A 26,748-nucleotide genomic window follows, 5' to 3' on the forward strand; every position below is an offset into this window, starting at 1 on the left:
CACACGCCCACGCACTCATCAATACATACATGTAAGCAACATAACACACACACACACAGGATAAAAACAATTGCTAGATTAATAATTAATACAATTTAAATTTTATGATATTGTGTTGTACTACCTTGTGTAGTCTATTGTTGCTGTTGACATTACATGAGCTAGGACCTTAACCCTAATTGCTCCTGTAAATCGCTCTGGATGAATGAATAAAATGTCAAATGTAAAAAGGCTAAAGTTATAGGCTAATGTCTACCCACTCCTAGTGGATTATACAGTCAATAAGGACACGGAAGACAAGAATAGCCCACTTCCAGTATCGTGCGAGACCACGCCTTTTATGTAATAAAAAGGCCTATTATACATTGTATATTCAGCGAAATCATTCCACGAAGCAAAATGTGTCTTTAAAATCCCCGTTTGAATGTGGTCGCATCGGACGATTAGCGCCTGCCTTGGCTCTGACGTCAACGAGATTGTCTGCGCTAGGTGAGTCTCGCGCACACTGCCTCCCTTCCCCTCCTCTGTCGGTTATTGTGAAGAGATTGAACGATGAGATCGCTCGCGCTCGCTGTCATCAGTGCCGCCCTATAGAGACCCCCAGCCCCGAGGCTCGAACACAACGACCCACCCCCGCCCCAAGAGGGACGGAGCGCAATCAATAGAGGCACGGAGAAAAAACCCTGTTCTGACCCGGCTTTATTTGCCCTCAATCCGGGCCTCATGCTGTAGCAGACTGAACGAGCGAGAGCGAGAGACAAACATACAGATTGAGTCGGCGAGGGACAGGGCGGAATAGAGGAGAAGGGATTGTTCATTCGGCTCTAGACATGGGATGTACACTCAGCGCTGAGGAGCGCGCTGCTCTGGACAGGAGCAAAGCCATCGAGAAAAACCTGAAGGATGATGGAGTCACTGCCGCAAAGGAAGTGAAACTGCTACTGCTTGGTAAGACACCGTTTATAACGGGGACTGCCCGTTCAGCACGGTTCGGTTGATGTTGATGTAGATTGCAGAGAGCCGGGCCGGGCCGGGGCGTCAGGCGCTCTCCGTGGTCCTGATGTCATGTCCCCCTAAAGACAACCGACTCTCACTCTGCTCTCTATTCCCTTTAGGGGGAGGAGAATCGGGCAAAAGCACCATCGTCAAACAGATGAAGTAAGTGCTGTTTTTTTTCTGAAATAGGCGTCTTTGACGAGGCCTGAGATTGCGCCTGCCCTGCCCATAGTGAGGCTGAGCCGCTAGCTCCGCCATGTTTCCTCAAAGGCCGTACCTCTGCCGGTGATTCGAGCACCTCCTGTAGACGGTAATCGGAGGCGGTGCTCACGGTCAGTAGCAGGCCGCAGGGGTGCTGTCCACTGACGTGGTGCTGAAATTTACCCAAAGGTTTTTCATGCATCTATCGATAAAGAGGGATGGCGAATACATCGGTGTTTGTGACTGTGTGTGTGTGTGTGTGTGTGTGTGTGTTTGTGTGCATCCAATGTGTGTGTATGTGTGTATTAGTGAGGTCACTCCACTACAGCTCCATTAGCAAATATCTCTGGTTTAATCTTAATGGCCTTAAGTGCCTGATATCGCTGAGAGTACTTTGCCTATAACGCGGATTTACTGAGAAAATATGTCATCTAAAACCTCATCTAAACCTTTCCCTTTCTCATCTAAACCACTCTCTCATCTAAATCAGTGTTCTTTTCTAAACCCTGTTACTAGATTTCTTCTTTAAAGAAGACCTCTGTATCCAGGGCCCAACCAGAAAAGCACATTATATAATAATTTCATGCACATAATAAAACATGGCTGTTGCTATGCAGACATCCTCTCAAAAATCCACAATTTCAAAAATGTTGGGTTCAGTGCATTCACTGTACCTCAGCACACACTCATCTGCCCCACACACACCCTGCTTTTTCCATCACACACACACTACTCCCTCTACTCCACTCTGTTTCCTTCCATTCTAGCACTCTCTCCATATTTAATTATCCTGGTGGTTCTCCCTAGCGGTACAGATAGTTACCCAAAAGCATCGCTCAGGAGAGGCTTCTGTTGTGTACTACATATGTTACATTGGTTATATTATATAATGCCAGGATCGGGACAGGAAAAACTGATCCTGGAGCAGAGCTAGCATTGGCTCCTTGTGTGTGTACACGTGTGTGCATTTGTGTAGTTTTGTATGTATGTATATTGATAATGGTGTGTGTCTGGATGTGCTTACATCCATACGTTTATTTGCCAGAATTTTATTTACACGATAAACCCCTTGAGATATCATATTTTAAAAAGGAGTGTAATAATAATAATAATATAATAATAACCTCATTCAAAAATAAATCATAGGCATTACATGGAGTTGGTCCGCCCTTTGCTGCTATAACAGACTCCACTTTTCTGGGAAAGCTTTCCACTAGATGTTGGAACATTGCTGCGGGGACTTGCTTCCATTCAGCCACAAGAGCATTAGTGAGGTTGGGCACTGATGTTGGGCGATTAGGCCTGGCTTGCAGTCAGCATTCCAATTCATCCCAAAGGTGTTCGATGGAGTTGAGGTCAGGGCTCTGTGCAGGCCAGTCAAGTTCTTCCACACTGATCTCAACAGACCATGTACAGTGGGGCAAAAAAGTATTTAGTCAGCCACCAATTGTGCAAGTTCTCCCACTTAAAAAGATGAGAGAGGCCTGTAATTTTCATCATAGGTACACTTCAACTATGACAGACAAAATGAGGGAAAAAAATCCAGAAAATCACAGTGTAGGATTTTTAATGAATTTATTTGCAAATTATGGTGGAAAATAAGTATTTGGTCAATAACAAAAGTTTATCTCAATACTTTGTTATATACCCTTTGTTGGCAATGACAGAGGTCAAACGTTTTCTGTAAGTCTTCACAAGGTTTTCACACACTGTTGCTGGTATTTTGGCCCATTCCTCCATGCAGATCTCTTCTAGAGCAGTGATGTTTTGGGGCTGTTGCTGGGCAACACAGACTTTCAACTCCCTCCAAAGATTTTCTATGGGGTTGAGATCTGGAGACTGGCTAGGCCACTCCAGGACCTTGAAATGCTTCTTACGAAGCCACTCCTTCGTTGCCCGGGCGGTGTGTTTGGGATCATTGTCATGCTGAAAGACCCCGCCACGTTTCATCTTCAATGCCCTTGCTGATGGAAGGAGGTTTTCACTCAAAATCTCACGATAGATGGCCCCATTCATTCTTTCCTTTACACGGATCAGTCGTCCTGGTCCCTTTGCAGAAAAACAGCCCCAAAGCATGATGTTACCACCCCCATGCTTCACAGTAGGTATGGTGTTCTTTGGATGCAACTCAGTGTCCTCCAAACACGACGAGTTGAGTTTTTACCAAAAAGTTCTATTTTTGTTTCATCTGACCATATGACATTCTCCCAATCTTCTTCTGTATCATCCAAATGCTCTCTAGCAAACTTCAGACGGGCCTGGACATGTACTGGTTTAAGCAGGGGGACACGTCTGGCACTGCAGGATTTGAGTCCCTGGCGGCGTAGTGTTTTACTGATGGTAGGCTTTGTTACTTTGGTCCCAGCTCTCTGCAGGTCATTCACTAGGTCCCCCCGTGTGGTTCTGGAATTTTTGCTCACCGTTCTTGTGATCATTTTGACCCCACGGGGTGAGATCTTGCGTGGAGCCCCAGATCGAGGGAGATTATCAGTGGTCTTGTATGTCTTCCATTTCCTAATAATTGCTCCCACAGTTGATTTCTTCAAACCAAGCTGCTTACCTATTGCAGATTCAGTCTTCCCAGCCTGGTGCAGGTCTACAATTTTGTTTCTGGTGTCCTTTGACAGCTCTTTGGTCTTGGCCATAGTGGAGTTTGGAATGTGACTGTTTGAGGTTGTGGACAGGTGTCTTTTATACTGATAACAAGTTCAAACAGGTGCCATTAATACAGGTAACGAGTGGAGGACAGAGGAGCCTCTTAAAGACGAAGTTACAGGTCTGTGAGAGCCAGAAATCTTGCTTGTTTGTAGGTGACCAAATACTTATTTTCCACCATAATTTGCAAATAAATTCATAAAAAATCCTACAATGTGATTTTCTGGATTTTTAAGTGGGAGAACTTGCACAATTGGTGGCTGACTAAATACTTTTTTGCCCCACTGTATGTATGTATGGACCTAGCTTTGTGTACGCTGAAACAGGAAAATACCTTCCCCAAACTGTTGCCACAAAGTTGGAACCACAGAATTGTCTAGAATGTCATTGTATGCTGTAGTGTTAAGATTTCCCTTCACTGGTACTAAGGGGCCTAGCCCGAACCACGAAAAACATCCCCAGACCATTATTCTTCCTCCACCAAACTTTACAGTTGGCACTCTGCATTGGGGCAGGTAGCGTTATCCTGGCATCCTCCAAACTCAGAGTCGTCCTTCGGACTGCCAAATGGTGAAGAGTGATACATCTCTCCAGAGAACGCGTTTCCACTGCTCCAGAGTCCAATGGCGGTAAGCTTTACACCACTCCAGCCAACGCTTGGCATTGCACATGGTGATCTTAGGCTTGTGTGCGGCTACTCGGCCATGAAAACCAATTTCATGAAGCTTCCATCAAACAGTTATTGTGCTGACATTGCTTCCAGAGGCAGTTTGGTACTCAGTAGTGAGTGTTGCAACCGAGGACAGACGGTTTTTACGTGTTATGTGCTTCAGCACTCGGCGGTCCCATTCTGTGAGGTTGTGTGGCCTACCACTTCGCTGCTGAGCCGTTGTTGCTCCTAGACGTTGCCACTTCACAATAACAGCACTTACAGTTGACCAGGGCAGCTCTAGCAGGGCAGAGGAAATTTGACAAAATTGACTTGTTGGCAAGGTGTCATCCTATGACGGTGTCCCGTAGAAAGTCACTGAGCTCTTCATTACGGGCCACTCTATTGTCAATGTTTTTGTCTATGGAGATTGTATGGCTGTGTGTTCGATTTTATACACCTATCAGCAATGAAATAGCTGAATACACTAATTTTAAGGAATGTCCACATACTTTTGGCCATGTAGTATAGCCGCTACCAGCAATAAACGGGGTTCTCAGGATGACAGAAAGGACACAAGATCAGAGTGGATTTACAGACTCTTGATTTGTCAATAACTCAGCCATCTTTTGATCTTTTCTCAAACTAAGTTAAGGCAAGTACTATGGGCCTACATTCCAAATTTGGTGTCATTTGGTCCTATGGTTCATAAGTAGAAGATGTTTGTGTAACGGGTGTCGTCGGAAGGAAGAGACCAAGGTGCAGCATTCTTTGAGTTCCACATAATTTAATCACGAAGTGAAACTTTGAAAGGACAAAACAATAAAGAATACAACGACCGAACAGCTTCGATGTGCAAACTACCTGCACACAAACAAAGAACAAGATCCCACACAGAAGGAGGGGAAAAGGGCTGTCTAAGTATGATCCCCAATCAGAGACAACGATAGACAGCTACTTCTGACTGGGAACCACACTCAGCCAGAAACAAAGAAATACAAAACCTAGAAATAATGAACGTAGAATGCCCACCCAAATCACACCCTGACCAAACCAAAATAGAGACATATAAAGGTTCTCTAAGGTCAGGGCGTGACAGTTTAAAGTATTTTTAGCATATTTTAGCATTTTAGCCTATGTGCTAATATGCATCTACATGTGGCCATCTTTGAATTCATCAATGTTATTTTCTCAAACTCTTTAGGGACTATTGTGATGAGTCCAAAGACCATATTTGGAGTGAATCTGACTTTTAGTCCATGAGAAGAAGATTTTTTTGTGATTATTTTATGCATTAGCGTTACATAGTGAATTGTTAATTTTTTTAAAGATATCAATGGCAAACTTAACATGGTTCATTATGTTAATGTTTCAAACTGATAGGCCATTGTGAAGTGGATTTATCAATAACTCAGCCATTACTTAACCAATCCCTTAGGTTTTCTCAAACTAAGGAAACACAAATTTCACAAATTTCCAAAATGGAGGAAAATCTATCCTATAGGACCTTATGGGTCCTTGTAGCAAATTTGTTCAGCTTGCGGAAAGACACCTACATGCAAAGTTTCAAGTGTCTAGGTCAAACGGGCGGCGGATATGAGGGTTTTAAGTGAGACTGTTTATAACAGCGTCATCTATAGGCCAATCGTGGTCATTTTCTTTGACCAAGTTAATCATGGACTCTTGTTTCTGTGTGCCAAATTAGAAAAAAAGTGTGTGTGTGTGTTTGTATGTAGCAAGGTAAATGGATAATGGTATACAGCAATCTGTATTATTAAAAACCAACACCTTTAATTATTAAAAAGCAAGTATGTTTTAATAGAACTTGATCATAGTGTACTAGTACAGACTAGCAAAGTGGTACACACACATTAATAAAGGCACATACTGAGGAAGGCAATGCATCTTGAACATTTGTGAAAATAAAAAAATTGAAGAAAAGGTCATTTACATTATTATTATTTTATTTATTTTTTTAACCTTTATTTAACCAGGTAGGCTAGTTGAGAACAAGTTCTCATTTACAACTGCGACCTGGCCAAGATAAAGCAAAGCAGTGCGACACAAACAACAACACAGAGTTACACATGGAATAAACAAGCGTACAGTCAATAACACAATAGAAAGAAAAAAAAAGTCTATATACAGTGTGTGCAAATGGCGTGAGGAGGTAAGGCAATAAATAGGCCACAGTAGCGGAGTAATTACAATTTAGCAAATTAACACTGGAGTGATAGATGAGCAGATGATGATGTGCAAGTAGACATACTGGTGTGCAAAAGAGCAGAAAAGTAAATATAAACAATATGGGGATTGGGTGGGCTATTTACAGATGGGCTATGTACAGCTGCAGCGATCGGTTAGCTGCTCAGATAGCTGATGTTTAAAGTTAGTGAGGGAAATATAAGTCTCCAGCTTCAGCAATTTTTGCAAATCGTTCTAGTCATTGGCAGCAGAGAACTGGAAGGAAAGGCGGCCAAATGGGGTGTTGGCTTTGGGGATGACTAGTGAGATATAACTGCTGGAGGGCGTGCTACGGGTGGGTGTTGTTATCGTGACCAGTGAGCTGAGATAAGGCGGAGCTTTACCTAGCATAGACTTATAGATGACCTGGAGCCAGTGGGTCTGGCGACGAATATGTAGCGAGGGCCAGCCGACTAGAGCATACAGGTCGCAGTTGTGGGTGGTGTATATGGGGCTTTGGTGACAAAACGGATGGTACTGTGATAGACTGCATCCAGTTTGCTGAGTAGAGTATTGGATGCTATTTTGTAAATGACATCGCTGAAGTCGAGGATCGGTAGGATAGTCAATTTTACGAGGGAATGTTTGGCGGCGTGAGTGAAGGAGGCTTTGTTATGAAATAGGAAGCCGATTATAGATTTAATTTTGGATTGGAGATGTTTAATATGAGTCTGGAAGGAGAGTATACAGTCTAGCCAGACACCTAGGTATTTGTAGTTGTCCACATATTCTAAGTCAGAACCGTCCAGAGTAGTGATGCTAGTCGGGCGGGCAGAGAACGGTTGAAGAGCATACTTATGGTTTTACTAGCGTTTAAGAGCAATTGGAGGCCACGGAAGGAGTGTTGTATGGCATTGAAGCTCTTTTGGAGGTTAGATAACACAGTGTCCAAAGAAGGGCCAGATGTATACAGAATGGTGTTGTCTGCATAGAGGTGGATCTGGGAATCACCCGCAGCAAGAGCGACATCATTGATGTATACAGAGAAAAGAGTCGGCCCGAGAATTGAACCCTGTGGTACCGCCATAGAGACTGCCAGAGGTCCGGACAACAGGCCCTCCGATTTGACAGACTGAACTCTGTCTGAGAAGTCGTTTTAAAAATGTGTTACGTAATGTGTGAACCACCTTACTTTGTAAGAATAAGATCTTCATACCTATGGATTATGCACCTTTTGAAGTCAATGGTATACTTATTTTTATTTATTTAACTAGGCAAGTCAGTTAAGAACATTTTCTTACTTGCAGTGATTGCCTAGGAACAGTGGGTTAACTGCCTTGTTCAAGGGTAGAACGACAGATTTTTACCTTGTTAGCTCCGGGATTTGATCTTGCAACCTTTGGTTAGTAGTCCAACACTCTAACCACTAGGCTACCTGCCGCCCCAATTTCTGAAGTGTATTCCAGACTAGGCTGGTGTAATGGATTTATAATCTGATCCTCAATATCGGAACGTTTCACGTCAATGTTGTTGAGTGGTTTAAATGTACAGACCACCTTTGTCATTACAAATGTGAAACCTAAAGTGGCTATATTGGCTGCTGCTGATGCTGCTGAGGTGTGAGTGAGTGTTTGTGTGTGAAAGAGGGAAGAAAAGAGAAGGTGGGTGGCACCCATTGATGTGCTGCGTGTATTTGGGTGTGTGCAAAGGAGCAGGTGCTGCTTGATACTCAGAGACAACTCTGTTCTTGGTCACATGCACGCGCGTACAGATGCACATACACTAAAGCGTCTGCTGAAATGTGGGTTCACTGAAGTGTGAATGTTTGTGTGTGTGCGCTCATGCACGCACACTTAGCCTACGTACAGTACGTGTGTGTGTGTGTTATTTTGTATGTGTTCTGATGTGTGTGTTATTTTGTATGTGTTCTGATGTGTGTGTATGCAGGATTATCCATGAGGATGGCTTTTCTGGGGATGATGTGAAGCAGTATAAGCCTGTGGTCTACAGCAACACCATCCAGAGTTTGGCTGCCGTCCTCCGAGCTATGGACTCTCTGGGCATCGAGTACGCAGACAAGGACAGAAAGGTGGGTACATGCTCCCTGCACAGGGTAGTATTTATCCATAGTGTACAACCAATGGCCCTTTCTTAACCTTACTTCAAAGTGCACTGCAAAGCAGACTTCAATGTTTCCAGTGGGGTATGGTGGTACACATCCAGGAATTCAGCTATACAGTCTTCAGCTCATATGTGTCTTAATAAATCTATGCATGTGTTTTTGTTTGTGTATGTGTGCTTGTGTGCGTGTGTGTGTGTGTGTGTGTGCTGATGCATCGTCATATCTTTTGTACATAATATCTTATGTATGTGTGTGTCCAGGCGGATGCTAAGCTGGTGTGTGATGTGGTCACTCGTATGGAGGACACAGAGCCCTACTCAGCAGAGCTGCTGACAGCTATGAAGCGTCTGTGGGCTGATGCGGGGACCCAGGAGTGTTTCAATAGGGCCAGGGAGTACCAGCTCAATGACTCCGCTGCCTAGTGAGTACACACTAAGGGACCAAGCATATCGGAATGCATGAAACTTTAAATTAAGCATAATTCATGTTTTGACGTTAATGAACGATTTGTGAGAAAGTTCCAGTTACATAACATATTGGAAATTGGATTTTGAGTCCATTAGCTGCCTGTTCTTGAACAGTAACACAGTGCAAAGGTTAGTCTTTGAAGTGACTGCGTTGGTTAGTCTTTACAGTGCAAAGGTTAGTCTTCGCACTGTATTTTTGTAGCTCTACACTCTTAGAAAAAAGGGTTCCAAAAGGGTTCTTCGGCTGTCCGCATAGGAGAACCCTTTTTGGTTTTAGATACAACCCTTTTTGGTTCCAGATAGAACCCTTTTGGGTTCCATGTAGAGCCCTCTGTGGAAAGGGTTCTACTTGGAACCAAAAGGGTTTTACCTGCAACCAAAAAGGGTTCTTCAAAGGGTTTTCCTATGTGGACAGCCGCAGAACCCTTTTAGGTTTTTCTAAGAGGTTATTATTGAAGCTCTACCTCCCCTCCCCTCCCCTCCCCTCCGCTCCCACCCTCCCTCCTGTTTCCATTTCCCCCTCTACTTCCTTCTTTCTCTTATTAGCTACCTGAACAGTTTAGACCGTATTGGTGCTGCTGACTACCAGCCCACCGAGCAGGACATCCTGAGAACCCGAGTCAAGACCACTGGGATCGTGGAGACCCATTTCACCTTCAAAAACCTGCACTTTAGGTTAGACCCACCACACACACATAGGTTTACACATACAGTACACAACCAGTCCAGTATATTTGTTTGTAGCATATTTGTAGTGTATGTTATGGTACATTTATAACTCTTATGTTTCTTTCAGGCTGTTTGATGTTGGAGGTCAGAGGTCAGAGAGAAAGAAGTGGATCCACTGCTTTGAGGATGTGACGGCCATTATCTTCTGTGTGGCGTTAAGTGGCTATGATCAGGTTCTGCATGAGGACGAAACAACTGTAAGTACTTCACACACACTTCATACTACTCACAAACACACCACACATATTCTCAAACATGCATCTCATCTGTCTTATTTGGTATTTTCTGCAGAATCGCATGCACGAGTCCCTCATGCTCTTTGACTCTATCTGTAACAACAAGTTCTTCATCGACACCTCCATCATCCTCTTCCTCAACAAGAAGGATCTTTTCGAGGAGAAGATTAAGAAGTCACCACTGAGTATCTGTTTCCCTGAATATACAGGTAAGACTTCCCTACAGTCCGCATATACACAAACTCAGACAGACACACATGCAGAACAGATGGTCGTAAGTCTCTCTCACTCTCTGGCGCTGTATCTCTCTTCCTCTCCCACTCTTCTTTCTCCTCTCTCTCGCCCTCACCCACCTTTGCTCCCAATTCCCCCATAGGTGCTAACACTTATGATGATGCTACCGCATACATTCAGGTGCAATTTGAGAGTAAGAGCCGTTCGCCCAACAAGGAAATCTACTGTCACCTGACCTGTGCCACTGACACAGGAAACATCCAGGTAGTGTTTGACGCAGTCACTGACATCATCATCGCCGACAACCTGAGGGGGTGTGGCTTATACTGAGGCCTAGCCCTGCACAGAGGTTGCATTGGAGGGCGTGAGGTGGTTAATAATAATAATAATTTTGATGATACTAAAAGGCATAATTATGTAAATCTACACGTCCAAAGGGACTCAAAGAGCTGCCGCCAGACACCACGACGGATTCTTTGCCATGTTTTGTTCCTCTATTCCTTTTTTTAATTTCAGAATTCCACCACCCCTCTTTTGTTTATTTGTTATCAACATGTATTTCCTATTGAATGTCTTTCATGTTTTGTTGATTGTGTGAACAACTGTAAGATGTAAATCAGAAAAGGGGAGGTCCAAGGGGTATATTCTGTTTTCGTGCCATGTTTCGCAACAAATAGATAGAAATAAATAGATAGAAATGTTATGCATAGAGCGGAGAAGGTCCTCTTTTCCTAGCGATAGAGATTTGTGTCAGTTCTATACATTACATCTCTATCTGCAACATCCAGAACATTGAGCCACAATGAATGTACCCCTTGGTGCTCCGTTTGCAGAGGTGATGTTGTGCTCTAGGTGATGATGTAATAGGGGAGGTACTGGTGGCTGGGGCTCGTAGTGGGGGTTCTGTCCAGCGTTGGATAGAGCCCCCCTCTGTTGGACTCACACAGGGCTGCTCTACATGAGCTCCTTCTGCTCTGTTTTATTCCTCTCTCTTTCAAACATCCAGAAAGGGGGGGGGGGGGGGGGGGGGGGGGGTTCTGTTTGTGTGGCAGGCTCTGCCATTGGCCTCCTGCAGTGTGATGAAATGCATGTCAGCCAATGATATATCTGTGTCGGGAAAGTGTGATATCAGTGCCAACCTTCTGAGCATGACAGATAAGGGAATAGAATTAGAGATCATTGATCACTTTCACACTATCTTTACAATATAATGCAATTGAAGGGACACAAACGCTTTATTATCATCAAATTATCTATGGATTTTATTTCAACCTCATGCCCTCCATGCTTCCTCCTACCTCCTAGAATCCCGTGCCACATATTTATTTCCTGTCCTGTCAGACCGGTGGAACACCACTTCCTGTCTCAGTCTCAGAGGGTCTAGAGCTGCTCTGATGGACCGTCTCAAATGTCACCTCCCATGTAGTGTACTACTTCTTCAAAAGTAGTACATAATATGGGGAATAGGTTATCATTTTAGACTTGCACACTCAAGTCCACTGGTCAGTGATGTATCATATGGTTGTCTCCTGGTCTCCTCTCACTTATCACTTATCACTGAGATGAAAGGACTGGATAGGTTTCCACCGTGTTGTTTTCACTCACTAGTCCATACAGATTTGTAGTTTTAGGAGAGGACAGCCACAGACCACTGACCAGTCTCTCTGCTTGTTCAAAAGGGTCTTCCTAGGTGCTCTTTATGTAATAAAACATTAATATGTGAATGCTCAGTTATTTTGAAGTTGAGGTAATTTGTAGATTAGATAAGCCACACAGTGCTTAGCTCAGGATGACCCTTGTGAGCAAGCATGCTGAATTCCAAATCCATTCATACTACCCTCTCTAGGCATTCCTGTAGATTTGAAAGGATTTGATTGGTTTAACCTTTTCATGTCCATAATGGAAATGTATAATATTCTTTAGTACACATGTTCTCTGAGTTTACTGATGGACAAATCTGAAGATTTTTTTTTACATCGACCAAAGCGTTTAAAAAATACCTAAAGAAATCCACACACACACACACACCCCTAGAGTGCATGCAGTATAAGCCCATCAAATGCAAGTCAATAGAGACTGGAGAGTGAGTGATTTTACAGCATTGTCCCTCTTTCTCAGATCTTAAACATGTTCACATCTTAATCATTTTTGCTATATAGATTGTCTGGACCAAGATATAAATATTAAAACAACATCTAAAGAAATCCACACCCTCTCTATCTCACAAGCAAATTCAATGGAGTCATTTTATGAGATTTTTTATCTGATTCTCAGAACATGTTCAAATTTTAATAATTGTCTCGACCAATATATATAAAAACAATATCTAAAGAAATCCACACACTCCTAGAGTATATTATACAGCATATGCAAATCCAATGTAAGTCAATGGCGATTGAGGCCTGCTACAGCATTCACCCTCTTTCTCTCTCTCTTTCTCTCCCTCTCTCACAAGCACACGCGTGTGTATACACGCCACAGACATCAATGCACACCAGTTGTAAAATGTTTCTCTCTGCAGTCTCCATTGGATTTGGAAATACTGCATGTATTCTAGAGGTGTGTGTGTGAGAGAGTGAGTGGATTTCTTTCAATATTGTTTTCATATTTATATTGGTCTGGACAATCTATATACCAAAAGTGATTAAGATCTGATCATTTGAACATGTATTCACATGACATGATTTGTGTAATGTGTAAAATACAATAACCCCATGTGTCCAAAGACTAAATATAGTATGACACAGAAACGGCTGTAGTTCACAAACAACAAAGAGTTGAATCATCTATTTGGCATATTTGGGCTTAAACAGGTCACAGAACAATACTTTATACTTTTAAACTATATCATTCTGAATTGCATTTCAAAATACATTTGCTGAAGTCATTTTAATGATTTTTATTGTCTCAAAATCCCAACGTTGGAGGTATGATAGATAATGACAATCTTAAAACGTCAAAGTGGCATGTCTAGACACTTGTACTAACTATGTTATCACCAAATGTAATGCATTTACACCAAATAGAATTTGTTCAGTGCTACATTTGATAATATAGTACAAGGACATGAATGGGTTAGGTAATATGGTAATTGCGTCACCTTCTCTTCTGATAGAGTGGGTGGTATTTTTGCCACCTTGCTTGTGTGTATATATATATATATATACACACTCAATCGTTTTAGATCTACAGACATGTCCAAGCGGCAGGGGCTGGGGTAGAGTTGGAATTCAGCAGCAGTCTCTCAGTGGGGAGTTTGGGTTAACCCTAACCCCTATCCCCTGACCTCTTAACCCTGAGCAGGCCACAGTCAAACCCCGGCTGTCACGTTCTCTATTTTCACAGAGGAAAAGTACTGCTCTCCACTCATTCACCTGTGCACCTGAAGATGCGTCCTATCCCTCTATACCCTCTCTATCACGTGTCGTTCCTCATTTCTCTCAATCCCCCTTTCCATTTTCACCTTAAACACCGTACTGTATATATATGATTATACCAGATTTCTTTTTTTTTTACTGTGAATGCTTTTGTTCTGTACCCCTTCCTCCTCCGTAGATTATTGGTTGCTCTCTCATGTGGAATGTTTGTGCTGAGCCAATCGAATGTTGTGTTTACATTAAAGCCACACTTTTCCTAACTATTCCCACGGCCATATTGAGTATCTTTTTCACGTCTGTCTTTCTCCCAGTGCTTTGTTTGAAATCAACCCTCAAGCTCTTCTCATATTCTCATTGATCTGAAATGATCGGATGGGTGCAATATGGTAATAGCTCCATTGACTCTTATGGTTGGATCGGTGGACTTTCCTCCATACTGCCTACATGTCTAATCCTCTCAGATCTACCAGAAGTGTCCAGGGGTAGATTTCAGACTGAAAACAGGTCTTATATGCCTCATGAGAGCATAAGGCCTAGATTCAATCCGATCTGCATTATAGCGCCATTGACATTTAAAGATAATTTCCGATTGAGCTGACGTATGCAGCGTTTACCGTGAATGCGGTCTCCACGGAAATGGAAACATTGCCTTTAAAGAGTGCATGGCCAAAAAGGGCAGATCGCATTGAATCTAGCCCTAAGACTTTGCCATCTACATATGTATGGAACATCATGTCAGGAAATATTGGAAAGTAGCAGCTATCAACAGAATTCCATTTTCTAAGATAGTGGTCTATCTTCTAGATTAGACTGTCATCAATTAAAATGTGTTATTTATATATTGAATGATGAGTCTAGATCAGCCGTCTGACCTGGTTCTGTTAGTTTGATGGATGCGATGTTCATTACTGGGTCATTTCAGTGTCAGAAAACATAGGCGAGATCCTTGAGATCCTCTCCGCCAGAGTATAGCGCTCGTCTGTCCCTGCGTGCCCCGTTTCAATATGATGGATTCCATTAAAGGGATGGGCTTTCAATATAAATTAATGACATAAAAAGACATCTTTGAGAGAACACTTTAATATTTTACATTTAATATGTTACATAATATTTACTAATCCAAGCCAAAAGGCTCAAATCCATAATCCCACTGTTCCACAATCCCATAGTTCCATTACTGCTGTTACTCCTAGCTCTGATTGGTGGTATGAGGCCGCTAGAATTAGAAGTAGCATTAACTACAGATCTAGGATCAGATCTCCCTACCCTCAAACCTAACTGCAACCATTTGGGGGTTAAACAAATATCTATCCCTGTATCTGTAGTTAGGGGCAACCTCTTCCTCCTCCTATGAAGCCAGCAGAGGTCAGAAGCAGCAGGGACTTCCTCTCAGGGGATCCACCTGCACACTCCTCTTTTTCCTCAAAGACCAATCAGCATGAGTCTAGTCCCATGTAACATGTAACATGTGCACCAGCACAGTCTCTAGGTAGCAGAGTTAGAGGCGGAGCCTCTTGATGTCCTCACTGCGGAAATCGATGCGGAGCGCCAGAACCTGCCGGACCTCCGCTGGGGTCAGACGCCACGTTAGAGGACCAGAGTTCGGACCCCAGTAATCCAGGATCTCTGTTACCTAGAAATACAAAAACATACACAGTTCTGAGAACAGGCCTGTGTATACAGAGACATGAAAGTACAAAATGAGAGGTCAGTGGTAAATAGATCTGAAAGTATTAGACGTCAGCTTTTTCCACATTTTTTTACGTTACAGCCTTATTCTAAAATGTATTAAATAGTTACCCCCCTAATCAATCTACACACAATACCCAATAATGACAAAGCAAAAACAGGTTTATTAAAAAGAAAAAACTGAAATAATACATTTACATAAGTATTCAGACCCATTACTCAGTACTTTGTTGGCAGCGATTACAGCCTCAAGTCTTCTTGGATATGACACTACAAGCTTGGCACACCTGTATTTGTGGAGTTTCTCCCATTCTTCTCTGCAGATCCTCTCAAGCTCTGTCAGGTTGGATGGGGAGTGTCGCTGCACAGAAATTTTCAGGTCTCTCCAGAGATGTTCGATCGAGTTTAAGTCCGGGCACTGGCTGAGCCACTCAAGGACATTCAGAGACTTGTCCCAAAGCCACTGCTGCGTTGTCTTGGCTGTGTGCTTAGGGTCGTTGTCCTGTTGGAAGATTAACCTTCACCCCAGTCTGAGGTTATGAGCACTCTGGAGCAGGTTTTCATCAAGGATCCCTCTGTACTTTGCTTCGTTCATCTTTCCCTCGATCCTGACTATTCTCCCAGTCCCTGCCGCTGAAAAACATTCCCACAGCATGATGCTGCATGCTTCACGTAGGGATGGTTCAAGGTTTCCTCCAGACACTTGGCATTCAGCCCAAAGAGTTCAATCTTGGTTTCATCAGACCAGAGAATCTTGTTTATCATGGCCTGGGAGTCCTTTAGGTGCCTTTTGGCAAACTCAAAGTGGCCTGTCATGTGCCTTTTACTGAGGAGTGGCTTCCGTCTCGCCACTCTACCATAAAGGCCTGATTGGTGAAGTGCTGCAGAGATGGTTTTCCTTCTGGAAGGTTCTCCCATCTCCACAGAGGAACTCTGGAGCTCAGTCAGTGACCATTGGGTTTTTTGTCACCTCCCTGACCAAGGCCCTTATCCCCTGATTGCTCAGTTTGGCCGGAAGGCCAGCTCTAGGAAGAGACTTGGTGGTTCCAAACTCCTTCCAATTAAGAATGATGGAGGCCACTGTGTTCTTGGGGACCTTAAAATCTGCAGAAATGTTTTGGTACCTTTCCCCAGATCTGTGACTCGACACAATCCTGTCTTGGAGCTCTACGAACAATTCCCCCGACCTCATGGCTTGGTTTTTGCTTTAACATGCATTGTCAACTGTGGGACCCTATATTGACAGGTGTGTGCCTTTCCAAATCATGTCCAATCAATTGAATTTACCACAGGTGGACTCCAATCAAGTTGTAGAAATAAGGCTGTAACGTAACATGTATGAACCCATCTATGTGATTGTGTCTGGGTTGAGGATTGCTTGTGGGTTGAGAAATGTGTGTGTGTGTGTATACTGCAGATTACCCGCTCCAGGTTGAGGATGGTGGCCATCTGAGTGAGCCGAGCAAACTTGTCCCTAATAGTCCAGGTGGTGACAGTAGTGAGATAGGCCACCAGAGAACGCAGCTCCTTATCAAACTGAAGCCCTCCCAGCTAAGAGACAGGTGCAATAAGGGGTTCAAATCAAGAGCATGAAACTGAAAAAAGGTATCCAGACCAGCAATTAAATATTTAAACATTGACCACATCAAAAATGATCAAAGGATCAAACGGAGAACATCCCAGAGACAGAAAGAGGGGATACGTAGCCTGCAATAAAATGCTTTATTATAGTTGCACTAAATTACAGCACACACACTGCTTAAAGAGGCAGATGCCAAGGGGAAAAAAGCTTCATCTACCATCCTTCTGGAATCATAAATAAAACATTAAAAGAGGGCCTCTTATCATTACGTCACAGATGTGCATGCGGTAGGTGTGATGCCACCCTGTGGCCAGGCTTGGGATATCTTACCCTGCTGAAAGTGCACTTCAGGACGGTCTTCTCCATCTCCATGGAGACCAAACTGGTCATGAGGCTGGTCAGTGTGTCGTAGATAACTGAAGAGAGCCCCGCCTGAGAGAACAAGACAGAGAGATTATAAAGAGGGGGAGAAGAGAAAATAAATAGCTTGTAAAATGCTAATGTAAGATATTTATTTCTGAGGCTAAGCAGAACCATGGTTACCTTGAACTCTGCCATGAGCTGCTCGAGGTTGACGATGAGCTGCTGGACCCATGGGTCGTTGGCCTCGTACTCATTAAACTCCTCCTGCACAAAAAAACAGTACAGTCACACACTGGGGGGAAAGGGTGTGGCCTAGTGTGTGTGTTTGTACCTCCTCTATGTTGTGTGAGATGGACAGGAAGCTGCTGATCCACGGTTTGACCTGAGGCTTGATGGCTGTGGTGTTCAGCTCTGTCAGGCCCTCCTGAGGGTCACAACTGAGTTAGTTCTACTCCATACAGATTAGACACACTGATGACATTTTGTAGTTGTATATTGTCTATGCATGTAAATTGGTACACAATTCAGTTTATCACTGTGACTTACAAATAAATGTTGCTGCTAGTACTACTACTTTTACTAGTATTACTTGCAAAATGAGGTCAAAGACCCCCTTAACACAACTGCACAGAGACAGATCATGTGTCTCTCTGATCTGAGTATATTTCTGCGTCCTCCAACCTGCAAGAGATCCTTGAACTTGCTGGATGTGTTGACGAGGTCTGACAGACAGCTGTCAATCTTAGCTTGCTCTCCTGATCCCGCCCCCTGAGTGAACAACTTGGAGCAATCACTCTGAGAAAGAGAGAGAGGAAAGCATCATTATCTGTGGTATACTACACATAATGTGTCTTACTGAAATGTTACTCTTTAGCACCTCCAGGTTCCTCTTCAGAGTGGTGATGTTCTCGCTACACACCTCCACGTTATTCAGAGTCACCTGAGATAGAAAGAAAGATGGGTGTGAGTGAATTTATGTGTCTGTTGTCTGTTACGTGTTTATCATCAGGAATGCTGCCTTAGTGTGCTCTCTGTGACCGGTTTGTGTTTTAGACTGTGTGTGTTTCTTACCAGGAACGATGCCTTGGCATTTTCTGTGCTTTCAATGCTCAGTTTGGCGGTAAGTGTTTGTGTGTGACGGTAAGTGTTTGTGTGTGACGGTAAGTGTTTGTGTGTGTGACGGTAAGCGTTTGTGTGTGTGACGGTAAGCGTTTGTGTGTGACGGTAAGTGTTTGTGTGTGTGACGGTAAGCGTTTGTGTGTGTCGGTAAGTGTTTGTGTGTGTGACGGTAAACGTTTGTGTGTGTACACAAGTCCCTCACCAGGAAGGCAGCCTTGGCGACCTCTGCGCTGTCGATACCCAGGTTGTTGAACTTGCCCTGCTGCAGGCTGCTCTGCATCAGACTCACTGCACTGCTCACCCCACGCTGGATGTCCTGCAGCGTGGTCGCAGGGAAGCCCTGCCTCAGCTTATTATACAACACCTCCCTGAGAGAGACAGAGAGAAAGGGGGGGAGAGAGGAGGAGTGAGAGAGAAGCATGGGTTGGTGGAAGACAGAGAGAAAAAGGAAGGTGTGAGAGCTAGAAGGAGATTCAAATGAGCGTTCAAATGATTGTTTGTCTACTACTGTCTACCTGAAGTCAGACTCTAGAACTGAGGTTGAGTGGTTGATCATGGCACACAGGCAGTCAATGCTGGAGCTGGACAGGGCTCTGCTGATGCACTTCTTCACAATGTAGAAACAGTCATCCACCATGCTAGATGTTAGCTGACCCTTCTCATATGTATCCATAGCTACAGCCTAAGAAGTGAGGGGCAAAGGGAATTAATATAATCATTATTACTATTGTGTGGTTACATATGTATACTGTGTATCAATGGTAATCAGATCCAGGTTTGAGGTCGACAGCATTGCTGGTTTTCATTATTTTCCTTCTAATGAGGGGCTGATTCAGGGATAAATGAAACCCCTGCTGTATAGTTAGAAGTGGTGGCTAACCTTGCTGACGGTCTCCCTCATGTAGTACTCCTCCATTGGAATGTAGTAGCCAATCAGCTCCTGCATGAGCTGGCCCAGCATGCAGTGTTTCAGCAGTTTCTCCACATTATGCTTGTGCTCTGTAGCAAGAAACAAAGACAACCAAACTTACTAACACAGTCAACAACATGTGTACAGGGTTTTAGAAGTGTGTACGTTGAGTGTGTGTGTGCTGGGTGTCTTACCTTGGACGATGCCAGGTGTTGCCATAGCATCCCCAACCTCAAAGTCGGCCATCATGCGACGGCGCAGGAATCTTAAGTAAAGCTCCGACCTGGCATTCATCAGAGTGACTTCCAGTAATACAGGATCCAGCTCCCTACACACACAGGTGAAACACAGGTGAAACGCAACATAAATACGCATAGTACACATGCATTGTCCTCTACACCAAAAGATGACATTGAGTAATGCTGTTGAAATAAAGTAGGCTGAACTCTCACACTGACCTGGGTTCAATCCTCTCAGTGGGCACACTCTTCATCATGCTGCTCTGGACGATTTGAAACTGCAAGCAGAGACATTCAATTTAATAACACTTTCTTAATATAGTCTGTCATTTAAAGATCTAATTAATTGAATGCAATTGACACACAGACCTTGTTGTGGTAGTCTCTCTGTTGGATGAACTTGTCAACTACTTTCTGGGCCTGTCGGTCACACTCCTGCTGCAGGTGAGTGATGAGAGTATACAGGTAGCCTGGACCGTAGTACGTCTCTACGATGGGCTGGTGGGTCTCCACAACACGAGCTATGCCTGAAACACACACTAAATATTTTCCACCAATTCTATTTTCCTATGCACACACACAAACCAACACGTTTACAGACATGTCTAAAAAGACACCATCATTATGGTCAGTCTCTCACCCTCCAGCAGCAGAGTCAGGGTGTCAGCAAAGACCAGAGCAGCTCTCCTCTCTCCCAGCTCTCCTCCCACAGCCAAGAGCAGGTTCTCATCTGCTTTAGAGGCCAGCTGAGAGAGAAAAAGACGATTGTGAAGATAAACAAAATGCACAAGCATTAACACTCACACACACACTATTGCATGGACAACGCCACTCACCTGGCTGCAGAGGTACTGGCCAAAGCGAGCCAGGCCTTGATCGTGGAGGCCAAGCAGAGGGAAGATTTTAAAGAATCTTTCCACCTGAGCTAGATCACCCCTGGTAATAGCCTCATCCAGTCTCTCCGCAACCAGGACTTTCAATCGCTGCTCTGCCTCTTGAAGCATGGCCAGGCTAGCGTCCACAGCACTGCCTGAGCAGAAAATAGTATCAAAGACCGCACAGAACACTTTAGAAGGGACTGTGACAAAAACTGAAAGCAATGGAGATCTTACTTTCTGCACATTACCTGATGAGCTTCCCTGATTTCCTGAACTTTCCAATGCTTTTCAGTAACTTTGTGATCCAAATTCAAAAATGTTCTACACCTTTCCCATATTCAAGTCATTTGACATATTTTCTTATTACCCTTATGAACATACAAACTGCAACCAAGTTTCTATCTGTGCTAGAATGGTTAAAAGGTCATCAAATAAAAAATCCCACATCGGTGCATCCCTACAAAATATGAACATCTAGAACCAGATAGAAAGTATGTAGAAATGATAATGGACCTTTCAATTTTTAAATAACTAATACGGTAATCATTTATTTTGACAAAACAAAATCGAACCCAAAACAACTGCGGCCCTCGGTTGAATTTAGAAATCCCGATGCGGCCCTCGATACAAAATGATTACCCACCCCTGCACTATAAGGAAGCGTGTTGTAAGTAGGGTTGCAAAATTACGGGAGCTTTCAATAAATTCCCTGGATTTCCAGAAATCCTGTTTGGAGGATTCTGGATTTTCAGCTCATTCCAACCGAGTTTTCTAGAAAATCAAGGAAATTATTGAAAGATCCCAGAATTTTACAACCCTAGTTGTGAGGTGTGGTGGAACATAGGGGCATCCTTACTCTCTTCTCCCTGGCGGCTTAGCTCAATGACTGATTGGTCAAGAGAAAGGTAGCGGTGGATGTGGGCAGCAGCCTGTTCGTAGTCCTCATTGTGTAGCGCCGTCTGAACGCCGTCTGTGCAGAACTTCAGGTCCAGGATGTCATCAGCCCGCTGGATAACCTTATAAAGCCGGGTCTGTGAACACACATACAAACAGTGCGTCATTACATCACTCATTGGAGCTGATAGGAACATCATTTTATTTCCTAATCCCTTGGTTAACGGCCTATAATCCTGATTTGTGTACACACATACAGTAAGTGTGTGATTAGCTAGGTTTCCATCCAGTTGCCAACAGATTTCGATGCGAATGTTCAAAAATCTGCATTAAGAAGATATATGCATTTCCCCACCAGTGGAAATCTGACTTATTGTGGATAAAAATCAGTGCGTGGTGACGTAGTGTACACAAAATGTACATTTCCGCTTAAGTTGTCATGCACTGAAAAAAAATTGAAAGTTCAATCTAGCCAACAGTTTGCAGATACATCTAGGCTAGTCTACATTATGAGATTATTTTGAATAAGAGCGAGAATATTTTTTATTAGTCAAATAGCAGTTAAGCATCGATCATCATGTCACCAGAATAAGACCCTCAATATTTATTGGAAAGGAGCATCAAGCTCATCACCATGCACTTTCATCACCCTGTGAAGTTCATCATAACTTACAGTTGAAGTCATACACTTAGGTTGGAGTCATTAAAACACGTTTTTCAACCACTCCACAAATTTCTTGTTAACAAACTATAGTTTTGGCAAGTCAGTTAGGACATCTACTTTGTGCATGACACAAGTAATTTTTCCAACAATTGTTAACAGACAGATTATTTCACTTATAATATCACAATTCCAGTGGGTCAGAAGTTTACATACACTAAGTTGACTGTGCCTTTAAACAGCTTGGAAAATTCCAGAAAATGATGTCATGGCTTTAGAAGCTTCTGATAGGGTAATTGACATCATTTGAGTCATTTGGAGCTGTACCTGTGGATGTAATTCAAGGCCTACCTTCAAACGCAGTGCCTCTTTGCTTGACATCATGGGAAAATCAAAAGAAATCAGTCAAGACCTCAGAAAATAAATTGTAGACCTCCACAAGTCTGGTTCATCCTTGGGAGCAATTTCCAAACGCCTGAAGGTACCACGTTCATCTGTACAAACAATAGTACACAAGTATAAACACCATGGGACCACTCAGCCGTCATACCGCTCAGGAAGTAGACGCGTTCTGTCTCCTAGAGATGAACGTACTTTGGTGCGAAAAGTGCAAATCAATCCCAGAACAACAGCAAAGGACCTTGTGAAGATGCTGGAGGAAACAGGTACGAAAGTATCTATATCCACAGTAAAACGAGTCGACATAACCTGAAAGGCTGCTCAGCAAGGAAGAAGCCACTGCTCCAAAACCGCCATAAAAAAAGCCAGACTACGGTTTGCAACTGCACATGGGGACAAAGATCGTACTTTTTGGAGAAATGTCCTCTGGTCTGATGAAACAAAAATATAACTGTTTGGCCATAATGACCATCGTTATGTTTGGAGGAAAAAGGGGGGGGGGGTTGCAAGCCGAAGAACACCATCCCAACCGTGAAGCAAGGGGGTGGCAGCATCATCATGTTGTAGGGGTGCTTTGCTGCAGGAAGGACTGGTGCACTTCACAAAATAGATGGCATCATGAGGCAGGAAAATTATGTGGATATATTGAAGCAACATCTCAAGACATCAGGCAGGATGTTAAAGCTTGGTCGCAAATGGGTCTTCCAAATGGACATTGACCCCAAGCATACTTCCAAAGTTGTGGCAAAATGGCTTAAGGACAACAAAGTCAAGGAATTGGAGTGGCCATCACAAAGCCCTGACCTCAATCCTATAGAAAATTTGTGGGCAGAACTGAAAAAGCGTGTGCGAGCAAGGAGGCCTACAAACCTGACTCAGTTACACCAGCTCTGTCAGGAGGAATGGGCCTAAACTAACCTTATTGTGGGAAGCTTGTGTGAAACGTTTGACCCAAGTTAAACAATTTAAAAGGCAATGCTACCAAATACTAATTGAGTGTATGCAAACTTCTGACCCACTGGGAATGTGATGAAAGAAGTAAAAGCTGAAATAAATAATTCTCTCTACTATTATTCTGACATTTCACATTCTTAAAATAAAGTGGTGATCCTAACTGACCTAAGACAGGGAATTTTTACTTGGATTAAATGTCAGGAATTGTGAAAAACTGAGTTTAACTGTATTTGGCTAAGCTGTATGTAAACGTACAACTTCAACTGGATTTCCACACACCATATCATTGCGTGTCTCCAAGTTTACTTCGATATGATGGTCACTACTTGCACCAACAAACGCCGCATAATATCTGGCCCTCTGCCCTCCCTAAATCGTGGCATTGAACGGTTCAGCATACTTTTAGCCCTCCATATCTGGCTACGAGACTACTGCAGCTCTGTGGGTGTAACATTTGACAATTTTTATACCTTCTGGAAACAAAACTATTTTTATAAGGAGGATGGGGCCCACTCAAATCATTTGGGTTCCTTGATCCTTTCACAGCATTATAAGGCTGCATTGAGACAATGACTTATCAATGACTCAAAGCCCAGCTCAGTTAATCCCTACCATTGTGTCACTGAGTTGTCAAAATTCTTCAGCAAATTAATATTATCCCAGGAGCATTGGAAGACACAATGTAGGTAACATAATTTATGTCCCTCTTACTGCCCTGAATGCCTCTGCTGATCCCACAGCTATTGTATGCAGTACAAAAGAAGAAACTACACTATGAAACAAAGATAAATTACAAAGAATGATAGTAAAAAGTGAAAAGTGAAGTGAAAAAATGAAATTTTGGGCAAAAGGGCAAACTCAGCTCCATCATTCATTGAATCAGATGGCTAAGTCATCTCAAAACACACTGATATTACCAACTACTTTAATTATTTTTTCATTGGCAAGATTAGCAAACTAAGGCATGACATGCCAGCAACAAACGCTGACACTAAACATCTAAGTATATCTGACCAAATTATTAAAGACAAGCCTTGTAATTTTGAATTCCATAAAATGAGTGAGTGTGGAAGAGGTGAAAAAAATGATTGTTGTCTATCAACAATGACAAGCCACTGGGATCTGACAACTTCGATGGAAAATTACTGAGGATAATAGCGAACGATATTGACACATCTTGAATTTAAGCTTACTAGAAAATGTGTGCCCTCAGGCCTGGAGGGAAGCAAAAGTCATTCCGTTACCTAAGAATAGTAAAGCCCTGTTTGTAGTAACCCTGGATTGTAAACTGTCAATGGTCAAAACATATTGATACAACAGTAGCTAAGATTGGGAGAAGTCTATCCATAATAAAGCTCTTCTCTGCCTTCTTAACAGCACTATCAATAAGGCAGGTTCTACAGGACCTAATTTTGTCACACCTGGACTACTGTTCAGTCGTGTGGTCAGGTGCACAAAGAGGGAGCACAAAGAGTGTTGTAGATGTGGTAGTAGAGTAGTGGCCTGAGGGCACACAGGCCACAGCAGCAGCTAATGGGGATCCATAATAAATACAAACAAAAATATGATGTCAATATTTGCGCATAAAGGCATTTCCACCACCATTTCTCACATAATTTATTTTACAGACACAAAAAGATCCACCATGTCAAATGAACAAATTATCTGTTTACATTTAAAAAAATTGTACCGAAACTTCTTGTTTCCATCACAGCTGTTGTGATTTTTTTTTATATGGTATGACTTTACTCGCATAAATACTGTGGTTGGAAACATGCTTTCTGTGAGTGAGTCTATGTGGGTGTAAATAGCGTGTCTGTAGACAGTACCTTTGCCAGGTCTAGCTGGCGGACTTTGCTGCTGACATTCTCTGCCAGGCTGCACGTGAATGTAATCATGCCAGACAGCTGACTGGCATCTCCTCCTATCAGCTGCAGGTTGGGCCTGGGGGACAACGTGACAGGAAAATTCATATTGGATTAGACATGGTATTTCTCTCAATAGTTTACAGTAGCTTCCACTACTAATCTCCTTTCCTTCATCTATAATGATTAGAAATTGTTGAAATTACACTGGTGAATGTCTACCAGATATCGCTTTTCCCAGAGTCCATCTCTTCCACACCAGTGCAAACGAAGAAAAGGAAATAAGGAAAGAAACCTCTCTAGATTATTGGGATGTAGGGTATGTACTCATAGACAGTGAAACTTCTCTCACCCTCTCTAAAGTACACACACTTACCCCATCCTTTGAAGAGCGAGCATCTTGGTGTCAATGTTCCCCTGCTGCACAACCAATTTCTCCAGCTCAGTCTCCACCTTTTTCTGTGGTAGATGAACACAAAGACTGTCAGTCTCTCTCACACGCACGCACAGCGCTCTGTGGCTTCAGTCATTATAGGTTGATCAATAGATAATAGGATTATCAATAGATAATGGCAATGGATAATTAAGCAACCAGGCCTGAGGAGGTGTGGTATATAACCAATATACCACGGCTAAGGGCTGTTCTTAAGCACGCAGAGTGCCTGGACACTGTCCTTAGCCGTGGTATATTGGCCATATACCACAGACCCCCGAGATGCATTATTGCTATTATAAACTGGTTACCAACGTAATTAGTAAACAAGTATTTTTTTTGTCATACCCATGGTATACGGCCAATCAGCATTCAGGGCTTGACCCACCCAGTTTATAAGGCAGATAGAATATTATGACAGAGAATTATGTTTCTGGTTTAGCTAGCTATGCTAACATAGTCTAGGGGTACATCTTTGCATCCCTACAGCTGCCCGCTGGGTGAATGCTCACCTCCTCGGTGCAGAGCTGCTGATAGACCCGCTCCAGATCATCCAGCTCCGTCAGAGCTGAGATAGCCTCCATGCTCACGGCAGATACACATGCAGAACGTACTATGGGGCTGCTCTCTGCCATCTTTGCCTCACAAACAGAAAACGTGTCACTTCCCCGTTTGCTCGCTCCGTACGTGCACCGGCACATTTCCTGAAACCGATAGGCGTCGCTATTTAGCTGGATTTAACAATGAGGATTTCTGTATATATATTTTTTATGCATTCCTTTCTCATAATTCAGTTCTAAACAATTATCTTGCCATTCAATTCCCTCTGTGCCATGTCTGTACTTGAAGTACTGGAATTCAATATTTCTCCACCAAAACTCCCAATAAACGCAATTCACTTCAAACACATGT

The 26,748-nt window shown here is 43.1% G+C and overlaps 2 protein-coding genes across 4 annotated transcripts; one reads left to right on the forward strand and one right to left on the reverse strand.

Annotated features, from left to right (window-relative positions):
• Positions 1-480: 480 nt before the first annotated feature.
• Positions 481-14,115, forward strand: LOC129834520 (guanine nucleotide-binding protein G(o) subunit alpha-like). Its single transcript, XM_055899589.1, has 8 exons — positions 481-948; positions 1,116-1,158; positions 8,633-8,774; positions 9,068-9,228; positions 9,821-9,949; positions 10,071-10,200; positions 10,295-10,448; positions 10,616-14,115. Exons 1-8 carry the CDS (start codon positions 831-833, stop codon positions 10,801-10,803), a joined length of 1,065 nt encoding a protein of 354 aa, XP_055755564.1. The 5' UTR covers positions 481-830; the 3' UTR covers positions 10,804-14,115.
• A 799-nt stretch (positions 14,116-14,914) lies between these two features.
• On the reverse strand, positions 14,915-26,544 carry LOC129834518 (conserved oligomeric Golgi complex subunit 4-like). Of its 3 annotated transcripts, XM_055899584.1 has the most exons (19): positions 26,349-26,543; positions 25,780-25,862; positions 25,368-25,482; positions 21,487-21,661; positions 20,589-20,782; positions 20,393-20,498; positions 20,122-20,279; positions 19,972-20,030; positions 19,708-19,841; positions 19,484-19,602; positions 19,119-19,285; positions 18,806-18,971; positions 18,362-18,424; positions 18,166-18,279; positions 17,816-17,908; positions 17,665-17,748; positions 17,452-17,553; positions 16,962-17,090; positions 14,915-15,483 (listed from the first exon to the last, which is right to left on the reverse strand). In XM_055899584.1, exons 1-19 carry the CDS (start codon positions 26,535-26,537, stop codon positions 15,349-15,351), a joined length of 2,385 nt encoding a protein of 794 aa, XP_055755559.1. In that variant the 5' UTR covers positions 26,538-26,543; the 3' UTR covers positions 14,915-15,348. The 3 variants fall into 3 exon arrangements, with proteins under 3 accessions (XP_055755559.1, XP_055755558.1, XP_055755560.1); XM_055899583.1 differs by having other exon boundaries at positions 17,452-17,748; positions 26,349-26,544; XM_055899585.1 differs by lacking the exon at positions 26,349-26,543 and adding an exon at positions 26,185-26,280 and having other exon boundaries at positions 17,452-17,748.
• Positions 26,545-26,748: the final 204 nt, after the last annotated feature.

The sequence above is a fragment of the Salvelinus fontinalis genome, chromosome 35, assembly GCF_029448725.1.
Source record: "Salvelinus fontinalis isolate EN_2023a chromosome 35, ASM2944872v1, whole genome shotgun sequence".
NCBI lineage: Eukaryota > Metazoa > Chordata > Actinopteri > Salmoniformes > Salmonidae > Salvelinus > Salvelinus fontinalis.

Bases quoted from the DNA above. Each gene is read 5' to 3' on its own strand.
- LOC129834520 (XM_055899589.1), top strand. From the start codon at position 831: ATGGGATGTACACTCAGCGCTGAGGAGCGCGCTGCTCTGGACAGGAGC. The intron at 9,229-9,820 runs GTGAGTACACAC...TTCTCTTATTAG, and splicing joins CTCAATGACTCCGCTGCCTA to CTACCTGAACAGTTTAGACC. The intron at 9,950-10,070 runs GTTAGACCCACC...TGTTTCTTTCAG, and splicing joins TTCAAAAACCTGCACTTTAG to GCTGTTTGATGTTGGAGGTC.
- LOC129834518 (XM_055899583.1), bottom strand. From the start codon at position 26,537: ATGTGCCGGTGCACGTACGGAGCGAGCAAACGGGGAAGTGACACGTTT. The intron at 21,662-25,367 runs GTACTGTCTACA...GTGTGTTCACAG, and splicing joins GCCAGCTAGACCTGGCAAAG to ACCCGGCTTTATAAGGTTAT. The intron at 20,280-20,392 runs GTGAGAGACTGA...TGTGTGTTTCAG, and splicing joins CCTGACTCTGCTGCTGGAGG to GCATAGCTCGTGTTGTGGAG.